Raw genomic sequence first — 24,817 nt, forward strand, 5'->3', positions numbered from 1 at the left:
GGTCTGGTGAAAACTGCCTCCTGACAAGAGGCCCGACACTTATTGTTTTACAAAATTAACCACTGAATTTGATTACTGATGGGGTATGTTCAGTAGTAGCCTCGCTGTAGCATTATATACGACCTGGAATCGACAAAACAGACACAAATGAATAGAGCCAGCACAGTGCTGAGCCACTAACTCCTAAGAAAGAGACACAGGTTCAAAAGCTGCTGAGCTGTATAACAACTCCAAGGCAGCTGATTGATCTTCATCTAGGTTCATCTTGATACACTCTGACACCTTAAGGAGTGCAAATTCAGTAGGATAGCCTAGTGGAAAGCCTGGAAGAGTGTGTGCATACCGTAGTGAGTGGTCAGGGTTGGATTTACAAGCCAGATGTTAATTTGACACAGCACAATAAGGGTGTGCAAAGTTTTAATTGCTTCAAAGAAGTCAGGTAAAGTCAGGAAACCTTTGCCCTACATTTTTACCTGGGATCGACATCCCACCATGGAGGGCGGGATGTAAGACTGAAGATCATTGACCCCTGGTATTCATTGGTACCACTCAGAGCGGCTCTGAGCCCTGAGTGGTGGTGAGTAAATGTTGCTGCATGATCCATTTTTCAACCACCAAAAGTCAAACTCTAATGAAAGGAACACCCGGCGGGTGGTGCATGCAGTAGAACAGCTGCACACCAGGAAATAAGCACTGGCAAAGCCAATAGGTCTTGTTCTGATTGTCAGCCTTTAAACGTTTACAATGCTTGTTTAGTCATTGTTTTTTTATAAAACTTAATTGTTTGGGGAGCTGCAGGGCAATAGTCAATATAAAAACAATACAATATATTTTTTTGTTTAAAAAAATACACATTGCTGAACTAGCCTCTGGCACTAAAGGGAACTACTTTGTCTGCAGACGTATTCCTTGTGAAAGAGCAGAATGCTGTCAATTACAGTGAAATTAGCCAATGGGTGAAGTGGGTTGACCACCTGGCCCATTCTGTATGCTGTAGGTGATAGAAGACATATAGGAACGACACATCAACTGACCAATGGATGAAGAGGCTGACTGAAAACCCCTATAAGTATATTATATAACCTTATATAATATAACTTTACTAAAATCAATAGGTTTTGACTAATGTCAGACCTCGAAAGGTGAGAGTTATCTGCACTGCGAGTCCCTGCAGGCTGTGAAGGTCCTCTGAGAGCCCAGGCTCTGTCTGACACAGAGTTCAGTTTCATTGCCATTCATTTCCTTTTTCTTAAATTTGCACTTCGCAGAACTTGTAAAGTGTGTTTTAATTATGCAGTGTTGCATAGCATTGACTTTGCAACTTCACAGGACCCTAATAACAAACCGTACCAAAATCAACCTCAAAATGCAGGGAGAATCACCATGAATCCCTGAAATACATAAACACTTGCACAGGCTATGCATAATCTACAGATTATTTTGGTGACGTGGGTTCCATTGGACATAATGCTGTGAAACAATAGCAACAGTAGGAGAAATGTTGTACGCTTCGAAAGCTAGAATTGAATCCTTTGAATAACCAGCACTTTTGTACTTTTTCGTTCGATGTAAAAACAATTGCATTGAATCAAGAATTTCACAAACATTTTTGCCATTCCAGTCAAATGATATTTTTATTTCCTTTCTGCCCCATCACAGAGCGGGTAGTAGAAGCTATCTTGGCCTGCTACTGATGCCACCTTAGGTAAACAATTAGGCATGTTTTGCCCTAATAAAGGACATTTATGAAATTAAAGCACTTTGAGTTTTCTGTATGGTCTCGATGGATGGTCGAAACTATGGTAAGCTGAGCGGGTGGGCTACATTGAGGACGGATCCCACCACGTGACTACAAGCTCCCTAGGTCTGGCTTAACAACACAGCTGTGAGCTTGACCTATTGTTTCGAATATTTAAAATATATATAGAGTGGGCTTAGGCTACTTGCTTCAAAAAGGCTATTTTTTATCTCACCTCATATTATTGGTTGTTTGTTGAATTATTCTACCTCCCACGGAGTGCTTATATTCAATGCAGGAGGGGCACTTTGAAGTCGCAAAAATACTTATAATCATCAGGTATTACATTATTTATTGCATAGATACATTCTTTTGCTTTTTCACTGTAGCAGGGTTTTTAAATGTTTTAGTCAGGACTTAAAACTCAAGTCAGATCTATTGGCTTTGCAATGCTTTTAACTACTGCCATCTGAATTTTGTGTGGATGTCCTCCGAGGCTACGGGGAATTTGGCCCTGCCCACTGGATGCTTCCGGATTGATCCCCCAACATGGATCAACACCTCCGGCACATGATCTATTGACTTGGGTTCCTTATGTTGAGATTGGCAATTCTTTTGTGCAGTTCATAAATACATCCTTCAATAATTGGTATGGGTATGAACCCTTTCACTTTGATTCCTTTCATCTACTTGTGAATTTACATTAACTTATTCTGTATTGGTAAATATGAATAATGCATACTATCTCTTGATATTGAAACATTCTCCTTTAAAGAATATTACCTGTATGGTTGTTCACCTGTGTGCGTTCGTAGATGCCTTGTGAGATTTGCTGACCGAGGAAAGATCTTACCACAATACCTGAAAACAATGATAATAATAGTTAGGAGCCATAATTGACTTGGACCAGGAAATGGTAGAGGACTCAAAAATGCAAATATGGTACATCATTTTTTAAAGCCTTTTCCATCTGTATCTTTTATCATATTCTCTGTTTACTGATATATTTGGCATTTATACACAATTCGTTTTGTTTAGTATAGAATGAAAAAAAAATCACACGCAGTTATCAATGTTTTTGGGCAAGTGGATAGGTACGCCAAGGTATTCAAAGCATTACTATCATGTAAATAAAATTTGACCAGTGTTTCAGTTCTAATACGAGTTTGTTTTGTATAAAAAAAAGATAAATTGGTCCTAGCTGTAATGCCAAACAATGCTCACCAAACACTAGTATACTAGTGAACATGTGATATAGATCAGTTACTGTGCTCCTAACTAGATCCTTTTTAGAGTAATTGTGCTGGCCATTATTCCATGTCAAAGGTAATGGACCACTTATGATAGCAACATGAGCTAGGTAATTAACCAGTAACCTTGTCCATACCAGTCAGCCACTCCAGTAATCTTCATGCCCCCATTTCACAGTTGCGGTGCAACCAATTAGACCCTTTCCTACAGTTATTGTGCCAATCATGAAGAGCCCACACCTGCCCGATCTCTTCACCGCGAATAGGTCCCATCAGTATTAAATGCAGACTAACTTCTGAGTAAATTGCTAATATATATGCTTTTAAATTAGATCCTTTGTTTACCCGTATGCACATTTCCTTCTCGGAATAATAACTCAGACCCTAACTATAATGTATTTGACTGTGCAAAATGTTTAGTATTATAGTGGCTCTTTTCTTGCAAAAATGTTATTTTCGGTGACTAATCCCATGGGCTACTAATAAACCTCCTTTTAGGTCACATTGAATGCATCTTTAAAATACCGCGTGGGGTGGGGGAAGGGTATTTGTATGTTCTTTACCCATCTTTCCTCTTGCTTAGCTGTGTGCCTCTTTATATAAAAAACAGAATATATGAGTTGTTTATGCTTTGCATTATCTTTTCATTAGGATAAAATCTGGTGATTCATAATTTCTAACAAGGGCCTGTAAATGTTTGTATAGCCAGTCGTCAAAATGTACTCCAAATGTTTCATTATCCCACTCTTTTGTTTCACTATTATGATTCACATGCCGCTGAGACGAATATATACGTTTGGGAATATCATCATAATGTCACCCTAGATAGGGCCTCTGTTTCCCCAAGGAATGGTAAATAAAGCAGCTTTAGGATGCAAATCTAGTGGTGGTGCACGGTTATAGACAAACGCCAACAACTAACAGCCCAAAAATGTATTTTTTTCTATGCATGTGGAGCGCTTGGGGGTAAAGTAGCATTTTTCCTGGAGCATTGATAACCCCATGAACAGGCATCTCCTTTCACAGCTGTGAGGTTATATCAGGCATATAACTGTCTCTCATCTAACACTGACGTCCTTTTGAAATTTTCTGACTATCCGAAAACTGCACATTTCTCGAGGGATGGAATTATTTCCTACAAGTCATTAAAAAAAGTATCATATATATTTTTGCTGATTTTAACACATTCTCTTTTCCCCTAACTGGGAAAGTCTAGCCCAACATGAAAAATACATTTAAGGTTTACCCACCCCCCTCACTTCATTACCTGCAGGTGTAGCGCTCCTTGCCTTTCCGTAATATGGAGTCTGATAACGTGGGAGGCGGCGATCGGAAGTTGAACGGGTGATGTGGGAGGGGTTGAAGGGCGTTTCCTGTGTCAGCTTTCATGGCCGCAAAGCTTTCTAGTTTCTCGGTCATGGATTCGATTGCTGACATCTGTGGAATGAAAAACAAAAGAATTCACTTTTTGGGATGAAGTGGCACCTATAGGAATGTTTAAAAAGTTTTTATTGGTCTGGGCGAAACTTTCTTTACTGTTTCTTGAAACGAAACAATGGCAGAACAATATTTCATAAACTAATTATTCATAGTACTTTTTCACAACTAGCATTCAAATACAGCTGAACCATTTGGCACGTGGAATAGATTAAGAATAACACCCTGTGGTATCTCACCATGCACATACCTCCACTCACTAGTTGAAAAACAGAATATATAGGTAATATGGTCATATAGTTCACCTTTTAGTCATTGATTGTGGGCCTTTGCACATTCATACACTTTAGTCATCATTGCATGCAGTGCCATAATGCAAAAAAGATGCGGGTCACTTTGCAAAATTTGGTCAGAGCCACGTAAAATTTCACTTTTGCTGATCACCTCTGAGCTATATAAAGGCTATGAGACACAAGGGGTCTGCACACGGCGGGGAGACACTTCGCCCACAGGGGACCCTTGCTTATGTCTGGACATTGGATTAAGGGGCATTTGTAGTTTTTCAAATGATTCTCTTTATTTCAAGACAAGCCATGGAATTAGTAGGTTTGATGAGTCGGTTGCAGCTTGCATCCTGGTCCTTACCTCCCCAGTCCAAGGTGTACCTTGTCTCTTCCCTATTTTGAGATCAGAGATGTCATAGAGGAGGAGGAAGCAGAGGGGACAATATACCCTATGCCCCGCGCTCCCCAGAGCCCCACTGCCTTTGAAAAACATGTATTTGAAGATGTTTAATTGTTAGCAAGCCTTCTGTCTTCATTAACAATGAGGCATCTTGTGTGGCCAAACCACTACAAGAAGCCATGTGTCCCGGTTTCTCCAGACCAGTGCTGCTTATCCCACCTAGCCGAAGTGTAAGAAGCATCCAGAGGTCTGAGCATTACGTTTTGGCCCCATGCCTCACATTAAACTTCTGACAAGACTCTGTGAGCTGAGAGTCAGGACGCAAATGAGTGTGTAAGGAGTGTAATGCTTCTTTTGCAGACAATATGAATGGGAGACTTCGTTCTTAAAACAGAATTTTGTTCACCATGCTAATTGTTTCCACGCCCTCATTCTCGGGGAAAGGTAATGGCATGCACAACGCGATTCCTTTAAAAGGGAGGCTGACAGCAGTTGATGTCTTTAGAAAACCGCCTTAGTCGTGCTGTGATCTGCCACCAGGTGTCGCTGTCCTTCGTTGTGATAACCACTACGATCCACAAACCTGTCTCTTTTAAATTGAGATGAGGCATTTATAAAGCGCTAACTACCCTTACTTAAGGCGCGGAATCAAATAATTTCCGTAGGAACATGTTTGCCCTTAGCTCCTCCGTCTAATGATCCCTTGTGACAACACATTGGACTTATGCATTCATTTTTAGCGATTTCCGGAATGTCAAGGAGTGAGAGAAAACGTTCTCAAATCGTAAGAAAATGATGCTGTAAGTGTCCCTCTAACTAAGCTCCAAGTCAAGGTTGGAAAGAACCGGTGAGCCGTTAAACTGCCTCGCGACGTTCAGTGGCGTCAAGGGGAGCGTGGGAGGGAAGTCACGTGACGCTGGCAGGAGTCTGAGGGAGGCAAGTTGGAGACAGCGAGTGAGCAGAAGGCGGTAGGAAACGGTACATCAAAAGTAGATGTACTATTGTCCCGTTAGGGCTGACCTTTTGCACGTTTACACTGTATTAAAGGGCTCTAGGGACAGCGGCAGCCAAACCATTGTTCCGAAAAGAGTGCTGGAAAAAAAAACTACTGTAATCACCCAAAATAAACTGTATGAGGCAAGATCCATTCATGCGCAAAAATAATATGCTGGGTTTGTAAAGTAAAACTGCACGGTAGTGAGGCACCCAAAAGCAACCCGAAATAATGCAACTCCTTTGTCAAAAGCTCGTGCTACAGAGGGGCACGTTTCAAGGCGCAGGAGTTCTGCCAGTACCAGCTAATGTCAGGAATTACAGTTGCCAGCAGGGGATCTACTCGATTAAATGAATGCCAGTTGATTAAATACAAATGGTTTCCACTGGATTAGTTGCGGTGCATGTATTTTTTGGATATTCATTGAAATACTATACAGAAATGCCTGTTGCATCTTGGAACTGGTTATTGTGTTTTATTGTGATAAGTGGTTTCTTTTGATGCATTTTATTTAACACAAAGTGTTTCTCTTTTTTGGTACAGTGTATACAGTCCAAAAACTCATTTGCTGCAACCAGATACAAGAGAACTTTGTAACCTTTCAGTTGGAATTTTTACCAATGGAAGAAACTAGGTCTGGGAGGAACTTGAGGAGTTTCACTCTGCGGAATTCCGCAGAGTTACAAAAACTCTGCGTGATTCCATGGAATTCCACGAATGGGTGGAAATAGGCATGTCGTTCTGCTCGTGATGTGATTTAACTCCGGGAGCTCGTTCTGCCCTGAAAAATCAGCGCGAATGGCACCACGCGGCATGCTAGCTTCTCGAGTTGATTTTGGTGCAGCTCGCGTAGATTTTCTACTGGAGTGGCAGCTTTCTGCCTGCAAATGGTTGCGACTGCCCGCTACCACCTGCACTGGTGCCCTGCTCGCGACTGAAAATCGCGCTAGGCGACGCCACACATTGGTCACACTCGCCAACTTGCCGTTTCTGAACTATGCGTGAGAAAAAACTCTGCCACGATGTGGTTGGCAGAATTTGGCAAGAACTTCACATTACAAGTGTAACACACAATGGCCAACATTCCCCCAGTTCCGTCGGATGAGCGTAATATATAACCCAACCCTTGAAGAAACATGCCCAAGTAGTGCAGATAGTGGCCTCAGCAGAGACGTTTAAGGCATGGGCAAAGTGGGCAATTGCCCAGGGTCCCAACCTTCTAAGGGGCCTCCTGGTAAAGTGTCTCTTTGACCTCTTTTATTCTGTTTCTCCCTCTCTGCCTATATCCACCTCTGACTGTCTCTGTACACCGTGTCACCTTAAGGATTTTGATGGTCCAGAGTAAGACATATTTTAACTGGTTTAGTGTGATCCTGTTAAAGTTTAATATATGATTTAGTAATATTTGTCATCAATGTGGCCTTGAGTTAGCAGGAAATGGGTAGTAAAATGTAAAATGTGTTCATTACAGTGGCCCCCAAAAATATATCTTGCCCAGGTCCCCCCAAATCCTTAAATTGACACTGAGCAGGAGAAGAGCTGGCTTTGGTTGTATGTCTAAATATCATTTGCAAAAGTATCTCCTAGCAGAAATGTGTCCTAAATATTGCATACTAAAATATTGCTCCACTGAGTGTAGATTTTCTACTATTAGCTCCAATGAGACAATATTTTTGCATTATTTAAGGCACAAAATTTTTGTTTGACATAAATTAGATATGATATTCTGGCACCGTTCCACTTTTAAAAACACCTTTGAAACAACTTCTGTGTGCTACGTCTTTTATTCTGTGACTTGCTGATTCTAATTTTAAATCTGTGATGATATGCTAGGGCCACAGCTACACATTGACGTGTATGTTAGGGGTCCTGGCCTTATAGGAAACCCTTTTCCATTTTAGTTCAGTTCGTTCTTCTATTGGGATATATTTGAAAACCAATAGCTTGGTGGTGTCTACTTATGCATGTGCACTCGATCGTTTCATGCAGCAAACACCTCCCTTTCTGAACCTAGCTAAAAATACAAATTATGGTCATGGGATGCAATATTGATTTGCATTAATAATATGTTTTCTTAGGGTAGCTATCATGTCGCTGAAGCAGGGCGCTTAGTTAGGCCATGATTCGCAGGCACCAAGCATCAGAGTGAGCCAATCATCACAAACATTCCATGGAAAGGGAACGGATGATGACAAAAACAGGTCCTGGGTAACAGGAAGTTCCACTTATACAACATGGCGACACCCTGGATCTCACACTTTAAACTTCAGCAAATAAAATCCCAGGTAAAAATCTTCATCAATTTATTTATTCTTTAATTTCGGTCAAATTTATTTGAAGTTCTTTGGTGTGTAATTTTAAATCTGCTGGAGCCATTTCAACCTTAATGACAATGCTTCCCCTGAAGATATAACTTCATCAGGTTACTGCCCATAATCTCAGTTTACCAAAGTGTGCGATCACTGGAGAAAACATTTTATCTCACTGTGTCTTTCGTCCCTTCTCTGACAAAATTAGGATCTCTTAAAAATAGCATTCAGTGCTATATAAAAAAGCAGACTATTTACATTTCACCTGTTTGTGCATGACTCCAGAACATTTGCCAAGGCTTTTTGTTATTTCGGGCAGTAGGATTAGGGTCACCAAATATTGAAAACCAAATCTGGCTCATTACAGAAATATAGAAGTTGGACTACAATTTTGCACAAACCAATGGCCTCGAAATAAATTAATTGAGAGCGCTCGTGTGCATAGAAACCCCAACAATGAGAAGTGAAATGGAATTAAATATAACTTTTAGACACATTATCACTTGTGTTATCTAAATTTCTTTCTGCTGAGGGCTGCTAAGTAATTCTGCACTGAAACACATAAAAATATGCCTCCCTCCGTGTTCAGCTGACCCTCCCAAAAACCCCACGAAATGTGCTAAATTTACTCATATTTGCCAGACCAGATAAGGAAAAAACAGCACTGTCATAGGAAATCAGGGATGCTGGTCACCTTGAGAAGGATGCTAGGAACAGGACCGGTTCTCCTATGGGTGGTGGGCATAGAGAGGCATGAGAAGAAAGCAAACAGCGAACAATATTATCACGGTAGCACCCCCGCTATGGCTCGTCTGCGCCGCGTCCTGCAGAGTTCTCACCGTCTTTATGGGGCTTGCCTGTCCTGCGAGTTCCTCCCTGCTCATGGATATCAGATCCTTTACAAAGAGAGACCCCCACTATTCTAAAGAACACAAACACAGGATATTCCGGACCGGTCTGTCGCCGTTCTACCACAGAGGACTCGGGAGGAGGAAAATGAGGGGAAGTTATTAAGCAAACTGCTGCGCTGATGAGAAACAATGAGGGGTACTAAGTATAGCTGAGAAAGTAGCCAGGAAGCAGCTTTCACAAACCTGCCAGTTATTCACCCAAGGTGGGAAAATCGTTCAGAAGGGAACAATGCGACAAAGTATTAAATAAAATGGCCTTCCTAGAGCCGACATAAACAAAGGTAATAAAAACCCCTGGCACAAAGTAATTACTGTAAGGGAAAGTTGCCTGTGAGAAGGAATCGTTGAGTAAGAGCAACGAAAGAGCTGAAAGTCATACGGACTCCTCAATTCTGCAGCAAGCATGGATGGACCCGACTGGACCTAGCCGGTCTCTCTATCGGCCATCAGTACCTAAGCATCATTCTTGGTAACACTCTGAAGCAAAAGCCTTTACACAGTTTTCAACAGTCAACTAAGTGGTCCAAGTGGTACTCTAATACTTTTCCACCCTGAAAATCAACAACACAGGTTGGGTGTCAAACTGGATCTCTCAAAATGTAGGAGAAAACTATAGGGTCAGCTGATCAGTGACAGTTCTAGGTATCAGGTTTGGATGAGTAGGACAGAGAGATATGGATTTACCGATTATTTAAGAGATGCTCGAAGCTTCCGTCTTTAGGAAGGCGTCTGAGTAACAACCTAATCCAGGATCACCAGATTGTCTGGAATCATCCATAAAGATACAGTCAGTCTGGAAACTGCAGTCACATCATATAGAATAACCTAGTTTATATTAATTTTCTTTATTTTGTTTTCTTATGTAGCCTTATGTCTCTTTAAATATAAGATGCCTGCTTCTGCTTTTTGGAAGTCTGCGTTGCCTTTCCAGTGTTCTGCTCTAGCCCCAAAACAAAACTCCCTATTGTAAAATCGAAACGTTCCATTAAGTTAAAATCTTGCAAATTTGTATCCATTACACAAAAATGCAGCTACGAATAATTTACACCGTGAACATTTGGCAACTATGCCCAAATAAATCGCAGCCATTCATCAGCAGTTTTTGCTCTAGAATCGAAGATATGGATTGCAAAATCGAAACTTAACTCAAAAATGTTTATGCAGGTTACAAACTTCACACACATCAAGGAGACTGAGAAATCGGTCGACTTTTCAAAACTTTGTTCACAGGTGAAAATCGTAAATCACGTTGTTAAGGAAAAAAAAGCTCCCCGAAAATTGTAAATAATTCTTCCATGAAAAATCTTTCTATACAGGGGTTTTCACTGGAAAATATATTTTGGGACACTTGACGAGGCAGCATGATGGAGATCTCGAGCACGTAGACAAAACAATCTGCTTGGTAAGCAGAATGACAGTGAAGTGGGTTCATGTGTCTGCTGCACGGGTCTGTGTGTAACCTGTCGATCAGAATCTTAACTCCATCAAGACAAACCCAGTATTTCACCCTTCTATGCTAGATGCAATGAGTGCAAACTAACTCGGATAACAACACAGACAATATTTAGCTGGGCCGGACTGGCTGTAGCGGGCATCAAAGGTTTCCCCAGGAGGCCGGAAAGGTGGGGGGTGATTTTGCACTGGTGGGGTCCAGTTTTGTTACTGGGGGCCGGTTTTGCAGCAGTGCTGCAATATCAGCTGATGGATGCCGGGTGGACCTTTATTCTCGTTGCGGCACAGTAACGCCCCGCACAGTTATTGTGTTCCCTAACACCATTCCATGTCCCGGCTATCCGGTGCTATTATGTGCGGACTTCTACCCCTGAGACAGAGATATATGTGAAAAGGGTCTGCCATTTTCATTACCCTCAAAGTACTGTCAGTTGTATGTCTTGAGCTCAAGCGTCATTTCAGTATTCCTGTTGATATTATCAGAGATCAGTACTTCCCAGATTCTTCCTTTGAAATTTTCACCATTCAACCTCTTCATATAACATTGATTTGGTGGATCGAGGGCTCTCGACAGCTATATCTGTTTTCTTAAGATTTATTATTAGTACACGGTTTCCACTTGGTCTTTAGATATTTACGTGGCTTCTCCTGAAGAAGGCGTGTGTCACGCCGAAACGCGCGTAGAGAATCTACTATCTACATCTACAAAGTCTAGCCACCTGTGGTCTATACCCCCTAAAATGAATATTTGTTTCATATGTTGTTGAGCTACCGGCTCTAAAAATGTATGTGAATTTATTTTTATTACATGTATTGGTATATTTTTTGTGATGTTCTTGTTTGTCATTATAGATATCAATGTCAGAATTTAAAAATTTGTATGAATAAAATGAATTGTTTTTAACTGCTCTATGGCAGTACACTGAGCCTGTGTTATCAGTCAGTATGTATAGGACCTGATTCTCGCCAGGTCTTTAGTTGCCTAGGAATGTTACTATTATAAGCAATATCAGTCCCCAGCAGTAACAAAAGCAGCAATGCTTCACACTTGCCCACCTTTCCCACTGCGGTCCCTCAGAAAATTGGCACCACAATGCATGCAAACAAGGGGGAACATTTTGTGCCCCCCTGCATGCATCCCCATGCAGAGGAGGTACTGGGGGCCCTGCAGGGCCCCCTTTGTTTCCTCTCCGCTATGGTGTTCATGGAGTAGGAACCTGCATGACACTGCTGGCATAGAGGAAACTCGTAATATGCTTGGCAGGACCGCGACAGTCCCGCCAAGCATTTTGCTGCCTCCTGACTGCCACAACAACACCAGGGAACGGTTGTTCCCAGGCGGCTGCAGGGGAGGAAATTGCATTTCGACCACCCATATCGCAAAAGGGCGGTCGGGAGACCACCGCCGCCGCGCCACTGCCGCTGCACCACCACGGGTCTGGTGGTCCGTGGACCGCCAGACTCATATTTGGCCCCTTAGTATTATAGGTAAGTGATCTGGGGTATTGGCTTTGTTGTGGGCTGGGAAAATAGGTGATGTGCATTACAATTCTTTGCTTCACCACTCATTCAAATTGTGTGATCCTGTGCAAATGACTTTATCTCCCTGTTTCTTATTTCCCTTACCTATCTACATTTTGAGTGAGCATAAACAGGGTGTACCCAGTATTAACTGATATATTAAACATTCTTTACACTTACATCAGAGACACGCTCATTGATTACCGCAAATAACGGTTATCTATCTACCTATGATCGAATGCACACTTCAAATACATTAACTCACACATAAATACATTTAATGACATTGACTATTAATGTGGACATCCTAGTGAAAGCAATGTAGGACCCAGAGACTCGACCCAGATCGCTGAGATTAGCAGCAGATCCTGAGAGTTCTCAGCATTCATTGGTACCACTGTAATATTAAAATTTTTACCTGAGGATGAAAAAGCAGTGGGGAGGGCCGTAAATATTTCTCCTTCAGTGCACCCACAGGGTCAATCACTTTCCGCTTCTCCACCCTGCTGGACAACAACACACAGGGTTACATACCTCACAGGGACAGTCACAGCATCCATACCTCACCAGGACAGGCACAGCAAGAAACATGCACAGGGATCCCAACAGGGCCCAGGGACCAGAGAAAGAAACAATAATGGATCTGCACAAGATATCATTTGTAAATAAACTTCTAAACTCATAGGATGTAATCCCAGCACCATCTGCGTTGTCAACCATGCTTCAGAAATCAAGTCAATGCATGCCATCAAGCCACGGTCTGGCTGCACCTCTTTCCAGCCTTTCTAGGCTTCAGGCGTCTTTTACTCAGGACATGGAGAAAGGTCATTGAATGAGAATGCGAAAGCCACAAAATCTTTCTGCAGATTTTTTTTTCTGGTAGAATGAATTCACCACTTTTTTGTAGGTTGGTTGTAATTTTGTGTGTTTTCAGAACTTTCATCCTATTTACGCTAATGTGAACTGACAAGCCACTGAAAACCACCCTGAAGCATTACGAACCAGCAAAATTTTGAGTTTTTCATGGATGCGGAAAACCGCAAACAAATGCTGTTCCTAGCACAACTCATATTGTGTGTTCCACAAAACAAAATAAAAGTTCCCCTCAGGGAACTGTACTAGTTCTGGCTGCAGTGAGAGACTTTGAGTACCACCTTGTTTCCTCAGTTGGGCCTGATATAGTTTGTGACATACACTTCCATTGCTCCTACAGCATACAACCAAAACATTTTCTAATTTTAGGGGGTGTGCTTACCGTTATAGCTGAGGCTCCTGGAGATGAGGTATTTTGTTTATCAAAGTGTCTTTGTTAGGTTTACTCCAGGACTCCAGCTTGCTACAGAGCCAATGTGCCTGTCCAGGACTGTCATTTTACAACCATTTGAGAAGTTATTTACTATTTCCATCTCAATGGAGCCAATTCGAAAAAGTGTCAGTTTTTAAAGGGAAAAGCAGAGCTACTGTATGAATTGTAAACTTTGAAACAGATTTGTGTCTGTCCCTGGCACATCATTCAATGGCATTAAAACTTATTTGCCTGCTCCTGATTTGATGGCTGTCCTCCCTTTTCTTGTATTTGTCTCACCCAAAGAAAATTTCCCCCTGTGTTTCGACTAGATGAGTTGTATTCTTCCACTGCTGACATCAGAACCTTCCATTGCAGTGCATGAGGGATTACTTTGTCTCCCTTTCTCTCCCTGCTCCGCCCTTTGCTATGCTTTCTTTGCAATAATAAAAAACATTCCACACGAATAGCATCCATATGGGAATACAAGCATTCGTAATGCATCGGTTTCGCCTATGTAAGGAATAAAGCTGTTTTCATCAATCATCATCCGGGAGAAGGAAAGAGCTCCCTGTCAGATAATACGGGAGTGGAGAGGATCTGGCGCAGTGGCCAGAGCTGCTGACTCGAGAGCTGGGGATCCGGGCTTAAGTCTCGGTGGCACCGGACAACATCCTGTGATTCTTATGCAAATCATGTAATCTCACTGGGTGATAAATTGTTATATAAATATGCTGCAAGAGTAAAAGGCAAAACTTTATGAAACAAAGCGGATGTTAACAGTATTTCGGCGGTGGAAACTAATAAGAGAAGGCGAGGAGGAACAAGCATTGGTAAATGCAGGAAAATATTCTACAGCCAATAGAAATGGAGGAAAGGTAAGTGGCACGCACAGGAACCAATGAGAAGCCAGGAAAGAGAGGAGGAGAGATGTAAGTCCCTTTTAAGTTTATATTAAAAACAATAGATTTCTCAAGCAGGCGAAACCTAAAAAAGCGCGGACAAAGACAATAGGTCTGTGCCCTTACCTCTCGGTTTTTCTCAAGCAGTTGCAACTTTATGTCAGGCCCCATGGTGGAACATGGAGGCCTGGCCGTTGGATGTTAACCTCAAGATAACTGTGTTTTCCCTGATAGGGCCTGTACCACGGGTCGGCTGTGTGGTCCGGACAGCCAAGGAACACATAGCAGGCAGGGCTGGGCACAGGAAGTTATGACAGCTTTATTACCGAAAGCCCTGGCTTGATTGCGATTACCTCCTAATCGTTGCTGATTGCTAACAGAGTTTTGTGGTTAGTTTCTGCAGCTATTTAAACAGTAGTTTGAGGAGCACAGAATGTTTTCACTTTATCTGGAAGTCACATCGCTGTGAACTTTGTGCTCATAAAGTGCTCCGAGACAATGGGAAGCGAACTGCATTTCTTTTGCTTGGGTGGAGGTGGGGCGAGCAGAAACGAGACTTGCTATTTGGTGGTTAGGGCTGCAAAGGAAGGTTCCTAGCTCGACCTTGGGTTTTTACAACTTGTGTGAATTTAGACACTTAACTATCTTTGGTTCATGCAGCTGTCATTTGCAGGTCCACACTACACCTCCGCTGCACTCAAATAATGTTCCCACCACCTCGATACCATCCTCTTCACCACAATGGCTGCCGCAATCAGCAGTTAATATCAGATATTCTGAGCAGAGGCAGCCTTGCGCGTCACTTCCGCCTTGAGACTTCTATCCCTAAAACAAACAGTAGAAAGACTCTTCTGATGGCGTGCATCGTTTGCATTGGAGGCTCGCAGTGCTATCACAGCTTTACTATAATTAAAAGTCAAAACTGGATAACAAAACCTGTCATCATTAATTCCTCATAGCTTAATTCAATGAACACTTAAACGATTATGAGGTGGAGTGGATTTCCTCAATCTCTGTAACTCGTATATTAATAGTAACATAACTGAATTCAGTAAAATGTTTGGATAAATGAATAGAATGTACCTCAATTCTCGTCTCCATCCTATTATTCTACTAGAGTGTGGCAGTAAGGAGACTGACTGCCTGCCAAGGTGAGACTTTCACTCACTGAGTGAGGTCTGAGGTTCCTACTTCTCCTTCCCACAATGCTTCTGGTAGTGGGATGGGGTGCAAACACAAACATTCTACTTTGCTGGGAATTTTAATGTCCCTGTTCCAACCCGACTGTCCGGTGACTGGCTCTGCCCCCTCATGGTGGAACTGCTCTGTGACTCTACCCACAGTTTAAGACGGTTATCAATCCTCCGCCTCTCAGGCCATCCTCTCTATGTCCTTTCTCTGTTTCGTTGGTAGTAACCCAGGTCTCCCTGAACTCTACATTGTCATACTGATTTATTGACAGCCTTCCACAACACTGACATTAGCAATATATGCAATTAAATAATATTTCCATGAAACGAATTACAATTAATTCAGATGTCACTGACTAGTTTAAAAGTACCTGGAAACACCCTGATGAAAAATATTCAGAATGGAATGGCCCTTCTCTGCCATTGTTTGCCAGGGCTTACTTTTCCTAAATAGGGCTTCCTGGGTATAGGGAGATGCTTTGTAAATGTGGGAAAGCTAGTCTGGCTACAGACTAAGCATCAGCAGGAATTGACTGTAACTAGACAAAGAAAGGAAGGGAGAAAGAAATTAGGGAGGAAATAAGGGAGATAGAAAGGAGGCAGGCATATCAACCAAGCTATGGAGGAGACGGAGAAAAATCATAGGCTATGTAGGCCTATCTATCATTCTACAGAATAGAGGGAGGGAGAAAGAAAGGGAGGGGTTACAGAGGCCTACCTATCAATCTACAGAGGAGAGGAAAGGAGGAAGAAAGGAAGCAAGGGTTATATATGCCTATCTATCTATCAATCTACAGAGGAGCGGAAGGGAGAAAGAAAGGGAGGGTTATATAGGTCTAGCTATTGATCTAGAGAGGAGAGGACGGGAGAACGAAAGGGAGGGTTAAATAGGCCTAGCTAACGATCTACCAATCTCTCTCATGCAATCTGCAATTGTATTTCTCTACATGCCTGTCAATTTCTTTATCTCTCTATTTGTATGCATCTTTAAAATTTATAAATATATATATATGAGTGTAAAAAATTGCAAACTTAGACGCACTCTCAGAGGTAGACCACAGATGAAGGTGCACGAAGATTTATTACTTCATAAATCCATATGATGCGTTTCGGCCTTCAAGCGGCCTTGCTCACTTAACGACTGTTTGTTGTCTACCTGTCACCTATCTACATTTATGTCTGTGTGTTTGACTGTCTGATTATCTGTTTATCTGTTTACCTACAATGGCCCTCTTACCCTCTTAACAGCAAACCCCTTCAAGCGGTCAGAGTTCAGAAGAGTACTATATAGGTTCATGTACTTTCATCTACCTTTGCTAAGTCGGATTGCTCCAGAATGTCCACTGTTTACTGAAATATTGCGCCTAGACTATTAATACACAAAGGCCCTAATTCTCATTTGATTGGAAATTGGAGCTTGCGCACCAATCAAGATTACATTTTATGTAGGAATACTGCATATTCCCCCAACTTACAAAAATTGTCAGGTCGGAGCTTGTGGTAGTTGTGTATGGAAAATATTGCAAATTCTAAGAACTTAGAATGGAGAAGTAATGGTACACCAGATAAATACTATACCCCAGGGAGCGGTATATCCTCTCTAAATAATGAGCTAAACATAATGATGCCTCTGGTAAGGGGTAAAATGTGGGGGTGCAACTGGAGAGTGGGGGTCGAGCTGTGTGCCATGCTAACACTAACTGATGATGTGAATGGATTCCACTCTGCAAGTCATAACAGCCAGTCACTGCCTTGGGGAGAGACACAAAGATGTTAGAGCAATACTGTAATTTGTAGCACTAGGCTGAGGCTTCCTGCTCTCATGATTAGATCATCACATTTAAAGGGCAATTTGAGAGAGTTTGCAGGGAGCCGCCATTTTGTTCCTTTTTTGTCTCCCAGAAACAATTTGCAGAGGTCAGTATGCGCCTAATGATACCATCCTTCACTTCTCGACGTTCCCTGGCCTGCACTGTTTCCTCCTCAAGAATTGTTTAAATTGGCAAAGGGTTTTGTGGAGCTATTATTCCACCATTCATCGTGGAAAAGATGCAGGGCTGGCGTAGCTCTAAAACGATTCCTGTTCTTTGCCCCTTTAAGGCAGTTGGTTGCACTCCCTTTGCTGCATCCTGGGGTGCCTGCTCGTAGGATGAGAATAAACTTAGGAGGACATTACTGTGACGCTTGCACGTGCGACCTAGTGCATTTGTGATCACAGAGGGTTGAAAATGGGTCTGCAATATGGACTCCTGGCAGAGCTTACGCTGTTTTATGGGGATGACACAGGTTTGCACCAATCATCGCTCAGACGGGTGACTCCTGGATCACTCTTACAGCTGCACCACAGGCTTCCACAGTTTTGGCTTTGCATTATGCCTAGTTTCCTCGCTAAGTCTTTCGGCAGAAGTGAGTGTCCCCACCTAGGGCAGACTACAGGGGCCAGTAAGGGCCATCACTAGAGCTCCACAGTTAGCCAAGAGCTCAAAAGCAGCCAATAGGGATACAGTTCTCCCCCAGCAAGTTGGTGCCACTGTAAGACCAGTAGGGCTGCCTCTTCATCTGTGGAGAGGTGTGTGCAGCTGACTCTGACCCAGTCCTTGTAGCTTTTCAGAGCTACACTGCTGGTCTGAAAAACATCTTGAGTTCACTATTGAGTGGTACACCTCTAGCAAAGGGGCACTGGGGATGACCCAGTTACTAATCATTCAAGTACCTTGGAGAAACGGAGAAAATATGACAACCGAATTTCATTGGTAAAGGGAGATATAATCATAGGGGATCAAAGGTCCACCGGAAGTGAAGTAGAATTATGTGATATATATATATTGATTAGAGGAAGTTTCTTTCGTCCATGTATCACATGTTTCCACAAATCCATAAATCAATGAAGCAGAACTTGAGGGGCACATATAGGCCCACTGGCTCCTTACAACAAAGGTCATCTTCTGCGAGTCCTATTTTTTAAGCCAGTGACACACTGCCTTCTGGGACGTGTAGGCAAATATTTATAAAGTGAAAAACAAAAGCACAAGTCCCAGAATTCAAGATGTTTTTGCCTAACAAAGAGTCAGGCCTGGCAAAAGCGCATCAACATGACATATGGCTAGTTGGCATCTATGAGTTAGAAGGGAAATCCTGGATATTATAATTAATCCCTCACTTTTTCTCCTCTATGACTGACCACATATCAAGAGAGTCCAGCGGACAGAGTTGTAAACATTGGGGTACGTTTACTAAAAAATGACACAACGCAGATCAGCAGCCAAAGGTGCTGTGCTGCATAATGTGTGAGGGAGAAAGCACTGTCTTCCTTTCTACATAAGACTGGCGCACAAACAGGGTGCCTAGGGCCATGGACACACCTTTGCTCCATAGCGAAAGGGTGTGTACGTGATGTCTAGCATTGGTTTTGAACTGGAAGGGTACCCTTCCAATACAAAATAATGTGCCAAGACAAACTTTTAAACTTTTCGAACTTTGGATGTATGTTGCACAGTGCAATACACATGCAATTGGAAAGGATTGGATAGTTAATGCCACTCTCAAAAATATGTTATTTTTTGGCACAAACCCCTGCCTATTATTAATAGATAGGCCTTTGCATTAAAACCCATTGGTTGTTACATGGGAACAATCATGGACCCCCATGGAACGCCCCATGACGCAAAGCAGTACAGGGCAAGCAACTTTCCAGCACAAAACAAGTTTTGCACTGAAAACTAAATTCAGTATAAACAATTTGCCCTGGGTTTGAGTCACTCTTGTGATAAAAACCCAGCGCTAAATGTTAGTAAATCTGCCGCCTTGTCTTTATGCTTCTTTCTCTGCACAGCTCCTGGGCAAACCCCTCCACTCCATTTCCATTTCTGTGCCACACACATGCTTTTCATTAGCCCTCCATTTCACCATTATGAGCAGAGGGCCTGCTTGTGGTCAGTCCACACTTGTAGCCGGTCTGTGGCTCCCCAGTCTTACATTTTAATAATGTGATCAGTGACATTTACTCCTCCTTTGGGGGATGGTGTAGGTGCGGTGGTGGGGACAGAGTGGATTCCATGTTACGTGCAAATTCCTAAAGCACTATTCCTTTTCGAAGTAGCTGCCACACATGTAACTGCTCCCAGTGTGTGCCTGTTGTGCATCTACCTAACACCATGGCATCCCTAACGCAACACACTCGCAGTCCTGGCCAAGATTGATGTGCAGGAAGCACACATCTCCTGCACTAATGACTAGCCACATTAAGGGCCTGCTTCACTACACATGCTCTCTGTGTCAATTGTTAATGGACAGGAAGTGCCCTGGTCCCTGGTCATTATTCTTGAAAGAGGATATGCACATGTTCACACATGCATTTTAATAGGATGAGCTGCCGGATGCTTCAAGCAGGTCATTTTACAAAACAGAACAGGTGAAATTCCTTTCTTTCTGCACACATTCTCGTATTTATAGGGTTGCTCATTTACAGACTCGAGGGGCTTTTAAAGAAGGGTGCGCTTTGAGCCAAGTTTATCATTAGGCACCATGTTAATATGAGAGTTCAGTCAATACATGCACTGTAACATTAAGAACAATCTATACATTTAATAACATTCAAACTTATTTTTGAAACAAAACACTATTTTTAATTCAAAGCTGTCTGTTACTTTTTCAATTTTGTTTGTTTTGCAGTTTTGTAGCACGTTGATGATTGTCAATCTCACGCAAGAAGAGTAGCACACTGAAAGTGAACATAAACAAGCAATGGTAGTTTAAGTGTCAATTTTTCAAGCGCTCCTTGTCCGTGGGGGCACATTGCTTCATTCATACACTTTGGTATCTCAAAACATTTCAGTCTGGTACATTTGTCCAATTCATTTATCTGACGGCAACCAAGACAATAAATCCTAAAATGGCACAGCTTGTTAAATTAAAAACTCATGACTGCAGCATGGTGTCCCCATTGATAGAGGCTCGTCTGGTACCCCAACCAACAGACCACCTCCCTTACGTCTTCCCACTAAAAAACATTAAAAAGAAAATCTAGATATCACACCTCTGCACTCACAGTCTGCTTTTCATAAAGACAAAAACATCAACCAATAGCAGCATCTAATTAGAACAAGGTGTGTTAATACCTGTAAATTGGGTCCATGAAGAATGGTGAAGGTTTTGCATAGTGCAGAGATGGTTGCTGTGGATACTGAGCATGAGAGATCTTCGGAAGCACATCGTTGGCCATCAATTTGCGGTCACTGTAGATGTGGTTTTTCCGGGACTCCCGCCCACCATTGTGGCTGGCCCGGCTCCGGTTGCCGATGCTAAGGTCCAGTGGCTGTTCTTCCCCTGTAGGCAAGGTTGGCGCCAAAGCCTTGGGTGGAAGTGGTGCCGGGGTTGTCCTCACCTCTTTGGGTTTGGTGGTGAGGTCAAAGGGGGACTCAGAGCTGGCGCTGCCTACTTTCTGGTGGTCCCTGGGTGACTTTGGTTCTGCCTTGACCAGCAAGTTGTTATTCAGGGTCCGGTCCGTGAAAGCTGGGTACAACGAATGGGGGAAGTTGGGGAGGAACTGGAAGGGGAACATGGAATGGTAAGGCAGGGCACCCATTTTCTTTTCCTGCATGCCCATAAAACCTGGACCAAAGTATTTCTCTGCAATTGAAGCAATTGCCTTAATGGAGTCATTAGCAGCCCCCATGTTGGGCAGAAGCTGTTCTTCTGGAGGTGGGAAAAAGGAATGCTGGGAATAGAAAAAGGGTCGGTCAGGCATATTGTTGTTCGAACTGGAGGAAACAGAGCTGCTTACCACATCCTGCTTGTTTTCAGTGTGTTTGTTTTTCTCTTTGTTTTTATCTCTGTCGCTGTCCAGGTCACTGTCCAAGTCAGACCCTGTGCCCGTCGTTGTGTCCAGATCTGTGCCGGTAGTCGTGTTCACATCCTCAAAGTCACTGCCATCGGACATGTCACTGCTCCGTGCCTTCAGCTTCTCCATATATGAGTTTTCCAGACTGCTGCCATATTTTCCCTCCAGGGCCTGGTTGTTGCTGTTCATAGTAGACATCAAAGGTAATGCCGAGTTCCCCACAGGGTTGGGAAGCTTGGCATCTTGGGTGTGGTTCAGGGGGCTCTTCAACAGCTGTGAGGGGGGCAATAAAGGCGGACGAGGATATAAAGAGGGAGGGAAAATCCCTGGAAATCCTGAAGTCAGTGCTGGGAAATGCGGAGGACCAGGGGAGAAGGTCATATTCCCCGGATGCCCCCGCGAAGGAAAGTAGTCACCAAAACCAAGGCTGGTGTGGTTGAGGTGTGGTGAAGATTTGGATTTGTCCATCAGGGAGCTAGGGTTCAAAGGTAAGCCGGCAGAAAAAATGCCCCCCGGATTGTAATGGTTCTTGCCCTCACAGAAACGCCGGTGCTTGTTGAGGGAGGAGGTAGTGCTGAACATCTGCCCGCAGTCCTTGCATTTGATCTGGGTACGGCAGTCGGCGTGCATCCGCTTGTGGCGACACAGGTTGGAGAACTGTGTGTACGATTTGTGGCAGACCTCACCTGGAATACCAACAGAAACCAAAACAAAAATAATATAAAATAAAAGGAAAGATTTTACAGCAAAATCAGACAAGTGAAACTACATATTTTGCACCTTTTCTAGATTAAAGACTTTGCAGACAATTTTAAATAAAACATTGGAAAACTTTGAAAATATCAAAATCAGCAGTTGATTTTCCTCTTTAATGGGTCATTTTACCACCTTTTGGGCCACGAGTGACATAAGTCTATGAAGGTCTTACGTCATTCTAGACTCATTCGGAAGCCATGATTCCTTCCTTCTGGATTCAACCTGGCAGGAGACATATTTCTACTGAAAAAGCAGTACTATTTAAATATTGTAAAATCAAAACACAATTTAAATTTTTTTTGTCAGTCTACCTCTTTTTAACTCGAGCGTTCACAAGAAAGAAGAACTCACTAGTACAGTAGTTCCATTATGAGTGGTTTATTTAGAGTTAACAAGCCCTGGGGCTCCTTCAGTGCGCTTTTAGCTCTTGCATTCATGGATTGCCACAGCATTGGCATGAATGCTGCAGCAGCACCAGCATAACCCTGCTGAATTCCACCAGTCTATTCTAACTGCAAAGGAAAACATTTATGCTTTATTGAACACTGTGGTTTTGTTGTGGGCTGATGTAAGGTCATCATATGAGGTGCCACATAAGATGAAAAAAACACTGAATATGGTGGACTTGCTGTTTGGGGAATTTGAGATTTCTCAACAATCGAATGCCCAGGGAAAGTAGTTAAACCGGGTCAAAGTCAGACACATGCCAGGCATGACATGTGACTAACTGAATCTCAGCTCAAGAGGCCTACAACCAGCACAGGCGAGTGGGGACTTGTCTCTTTTTCACTACAGACCAATCCACTACTGTCTCAAGATGCAGAGCATTTAATCCCAAAGGAGGACCAAGCCTATCGAGTCAGCCGCTATTCCTACTCCATTTAACGGCACCTCTCTGGCTGGCCTCTCTGTAATGCGCCCTTCTGCTAAGATGGAGGTAGTAAGGGTATAGCCGATGGGGCACATCTTTTGGTAGTAGCCGGAAGGAAGGGTACTTTTGGCACACAGACCTAACACACATTTATCAGTGTTTTGGGGTGAGTGCTGGGGGAGCCCCATGAAAAGAGACTGGATAAGGATGGCCAAGAAGGAGAAGGAAGCAAGAGGGAGGACCGCTAGAGTTCTATTCTCAATGGAGAAAGCGATACCAAGTATAGTTCTATCAAAATGCAGCCTTCTCTATTATCCTCAACTTTACAATTTCACCTATACAAACAAGGTCCTTACTGCGTTTGCTCAAGGCAAGGACTGCAGGTGCAGCCCCATGAAGGGCCTGATCACGAGTGCCCTTTATATCCTGATGTGACCATTGGCGGGAGTTACAGGCCCCCATCGTGATTACAAGAATTAGGTGAGCACCAAAGTTGTGGTGTGTTTACCCCCAGACATTCTTACTGCTGAAAGCAGGTAAAAAACTGGCTGGTATTGGAGAAAAACATCAAGAATCAGTGCAAAAACACTGAGAATCGTGATATTCCCGATTGTTATGCTATGTTATGTTATATTATGGTAGGTTATGTTATGTTTATTTGTATGGCACGCTTATCACCCGGGAGAGTATCCTGGTGTCTATGGATGGCGCTGCGGGACTGGAACCTATTGGTTGAGCCAGGTTTTCAGTCTCTTGCATTAGCTATCCTCCTTCGCCCCAGATTACCAATACCCATAATATTGGTCGTTTTGGGGAGAGGAAGAAATGTCTCGTCTATTTTGACTCACTCATTATGGGTCCCTTAGCCTTTCCATTTTCACACCAGTTGTTATGCTGGAGAGTGGAGACCCTTTTCTGATTTCCAGGGCTCAGTGAGGGCAATTTGAAGCATGGAGTTCAGGGACAGCAATTCATGGACAATTCATGTGCCATAAAGGACCTAAAATGTCTAACTTGTTGAAGGCTGAGTTAGGAAAAAAAAACTCTTAGTTCAAACCATTGACACATTTTATAAAAGCAATTTCTAGTAGTCTCTCCTTTGAACCCTAATCCTCAAATCAGAAATTCACCCAGCTTCACCATGCTATGTAAATGCCCCCCGCCACTCTCCATAACACAACCTAGGGCTTGTGCATAGTTTTATGATGGACAACACGCCACCACCCCTCCTGGCAAGGACAAATGTCTGCAAATACCTCATATAAAATAAATGTAAATAACTGCATCATGTCCTCTCCCTTGGGTTAATCACTTTGTCACAGAATCTAATGAAAAAATGTGTTAGACTCAAAGACTGTTTTTCACTGCTTGTTGGTAAGACAGCCTGGTATTCGTATGGCTTTGTTTTATTCTCTATTATTATGTGTGTCGATAAGCAACCTATTTACTTTAAAACTGTATTCCTGGCTCGGAAAATATTTCTGCCTTTTTGACCCCAAACTTGGGATACCTCTGAGAGTAAAGTTACCAGGACACAGGGATTGGTTTAAGAAGAAAAAACATGTGTTCTTGTTGTTTTTGAAAAGTTTAAGTTTTATTGCCGAAGGAATGTTCTGTCTCTCAAATTGCTGGCCATTTCCTGAAACTGACAAGTTTCTGCATTTGTGTGAAATGTGCT

General features: G+C 42.7%; 1 protein-coding gene across 6 annotated transcripts in view; it reads right to left on the minus strand.

The window, feature by feature from the left end:
• PRDM16 (PR/SET domain 16) overlaps window positions 1–24,817 on the minus strand; it is a 1,086,739-nt gene that overhangs the window by 37,298 nt on the left and 1,024,624 nt on the right. For 4 of the 6 annotated variants that reach the window (XM_085609160.1, XM_085609170.1, XM_085609179.1 and 1 more), the window contains 4 exons: window positions 20,791–22,198; window positions 12,715–12,802; window positions 4,256–4,425; window positions 2,522–2,599 (listed from right to left, as the gene is read on the minus strand). In XM_085609160.1, coding sequence (XP_085465286.1) covers window positions 2,522–2,599; window positions 4,256–4,425; window positions 12,715–12,802; window positions 20,791–22,198 — 1,744 coding nt within the window. The remainder of the gene's footprint in view (window positions 1–2,521; window positions 2,600–4,255; window positions 4,426–12,714; window positions 12,803–20,790; window positions 22,199–24,817) is intronic. The other 2 variants (XM_085609172.1, XM_085609165.1) reach the window with 1 other exon arrangement.

This window comes from Triturus cristatus, chromosome 1_2, assembly GCF_964204655.1.
Source record: "Triturus cristatus chromosome 1_2, aTriCri1.1, whole genome shotgun sequence".
Lineage (NCBI taxonomy): Eukaryota > Metazoa > Chordata > Amphibia > Caudata > Salamandridae > Triturus > Triturus cristatus.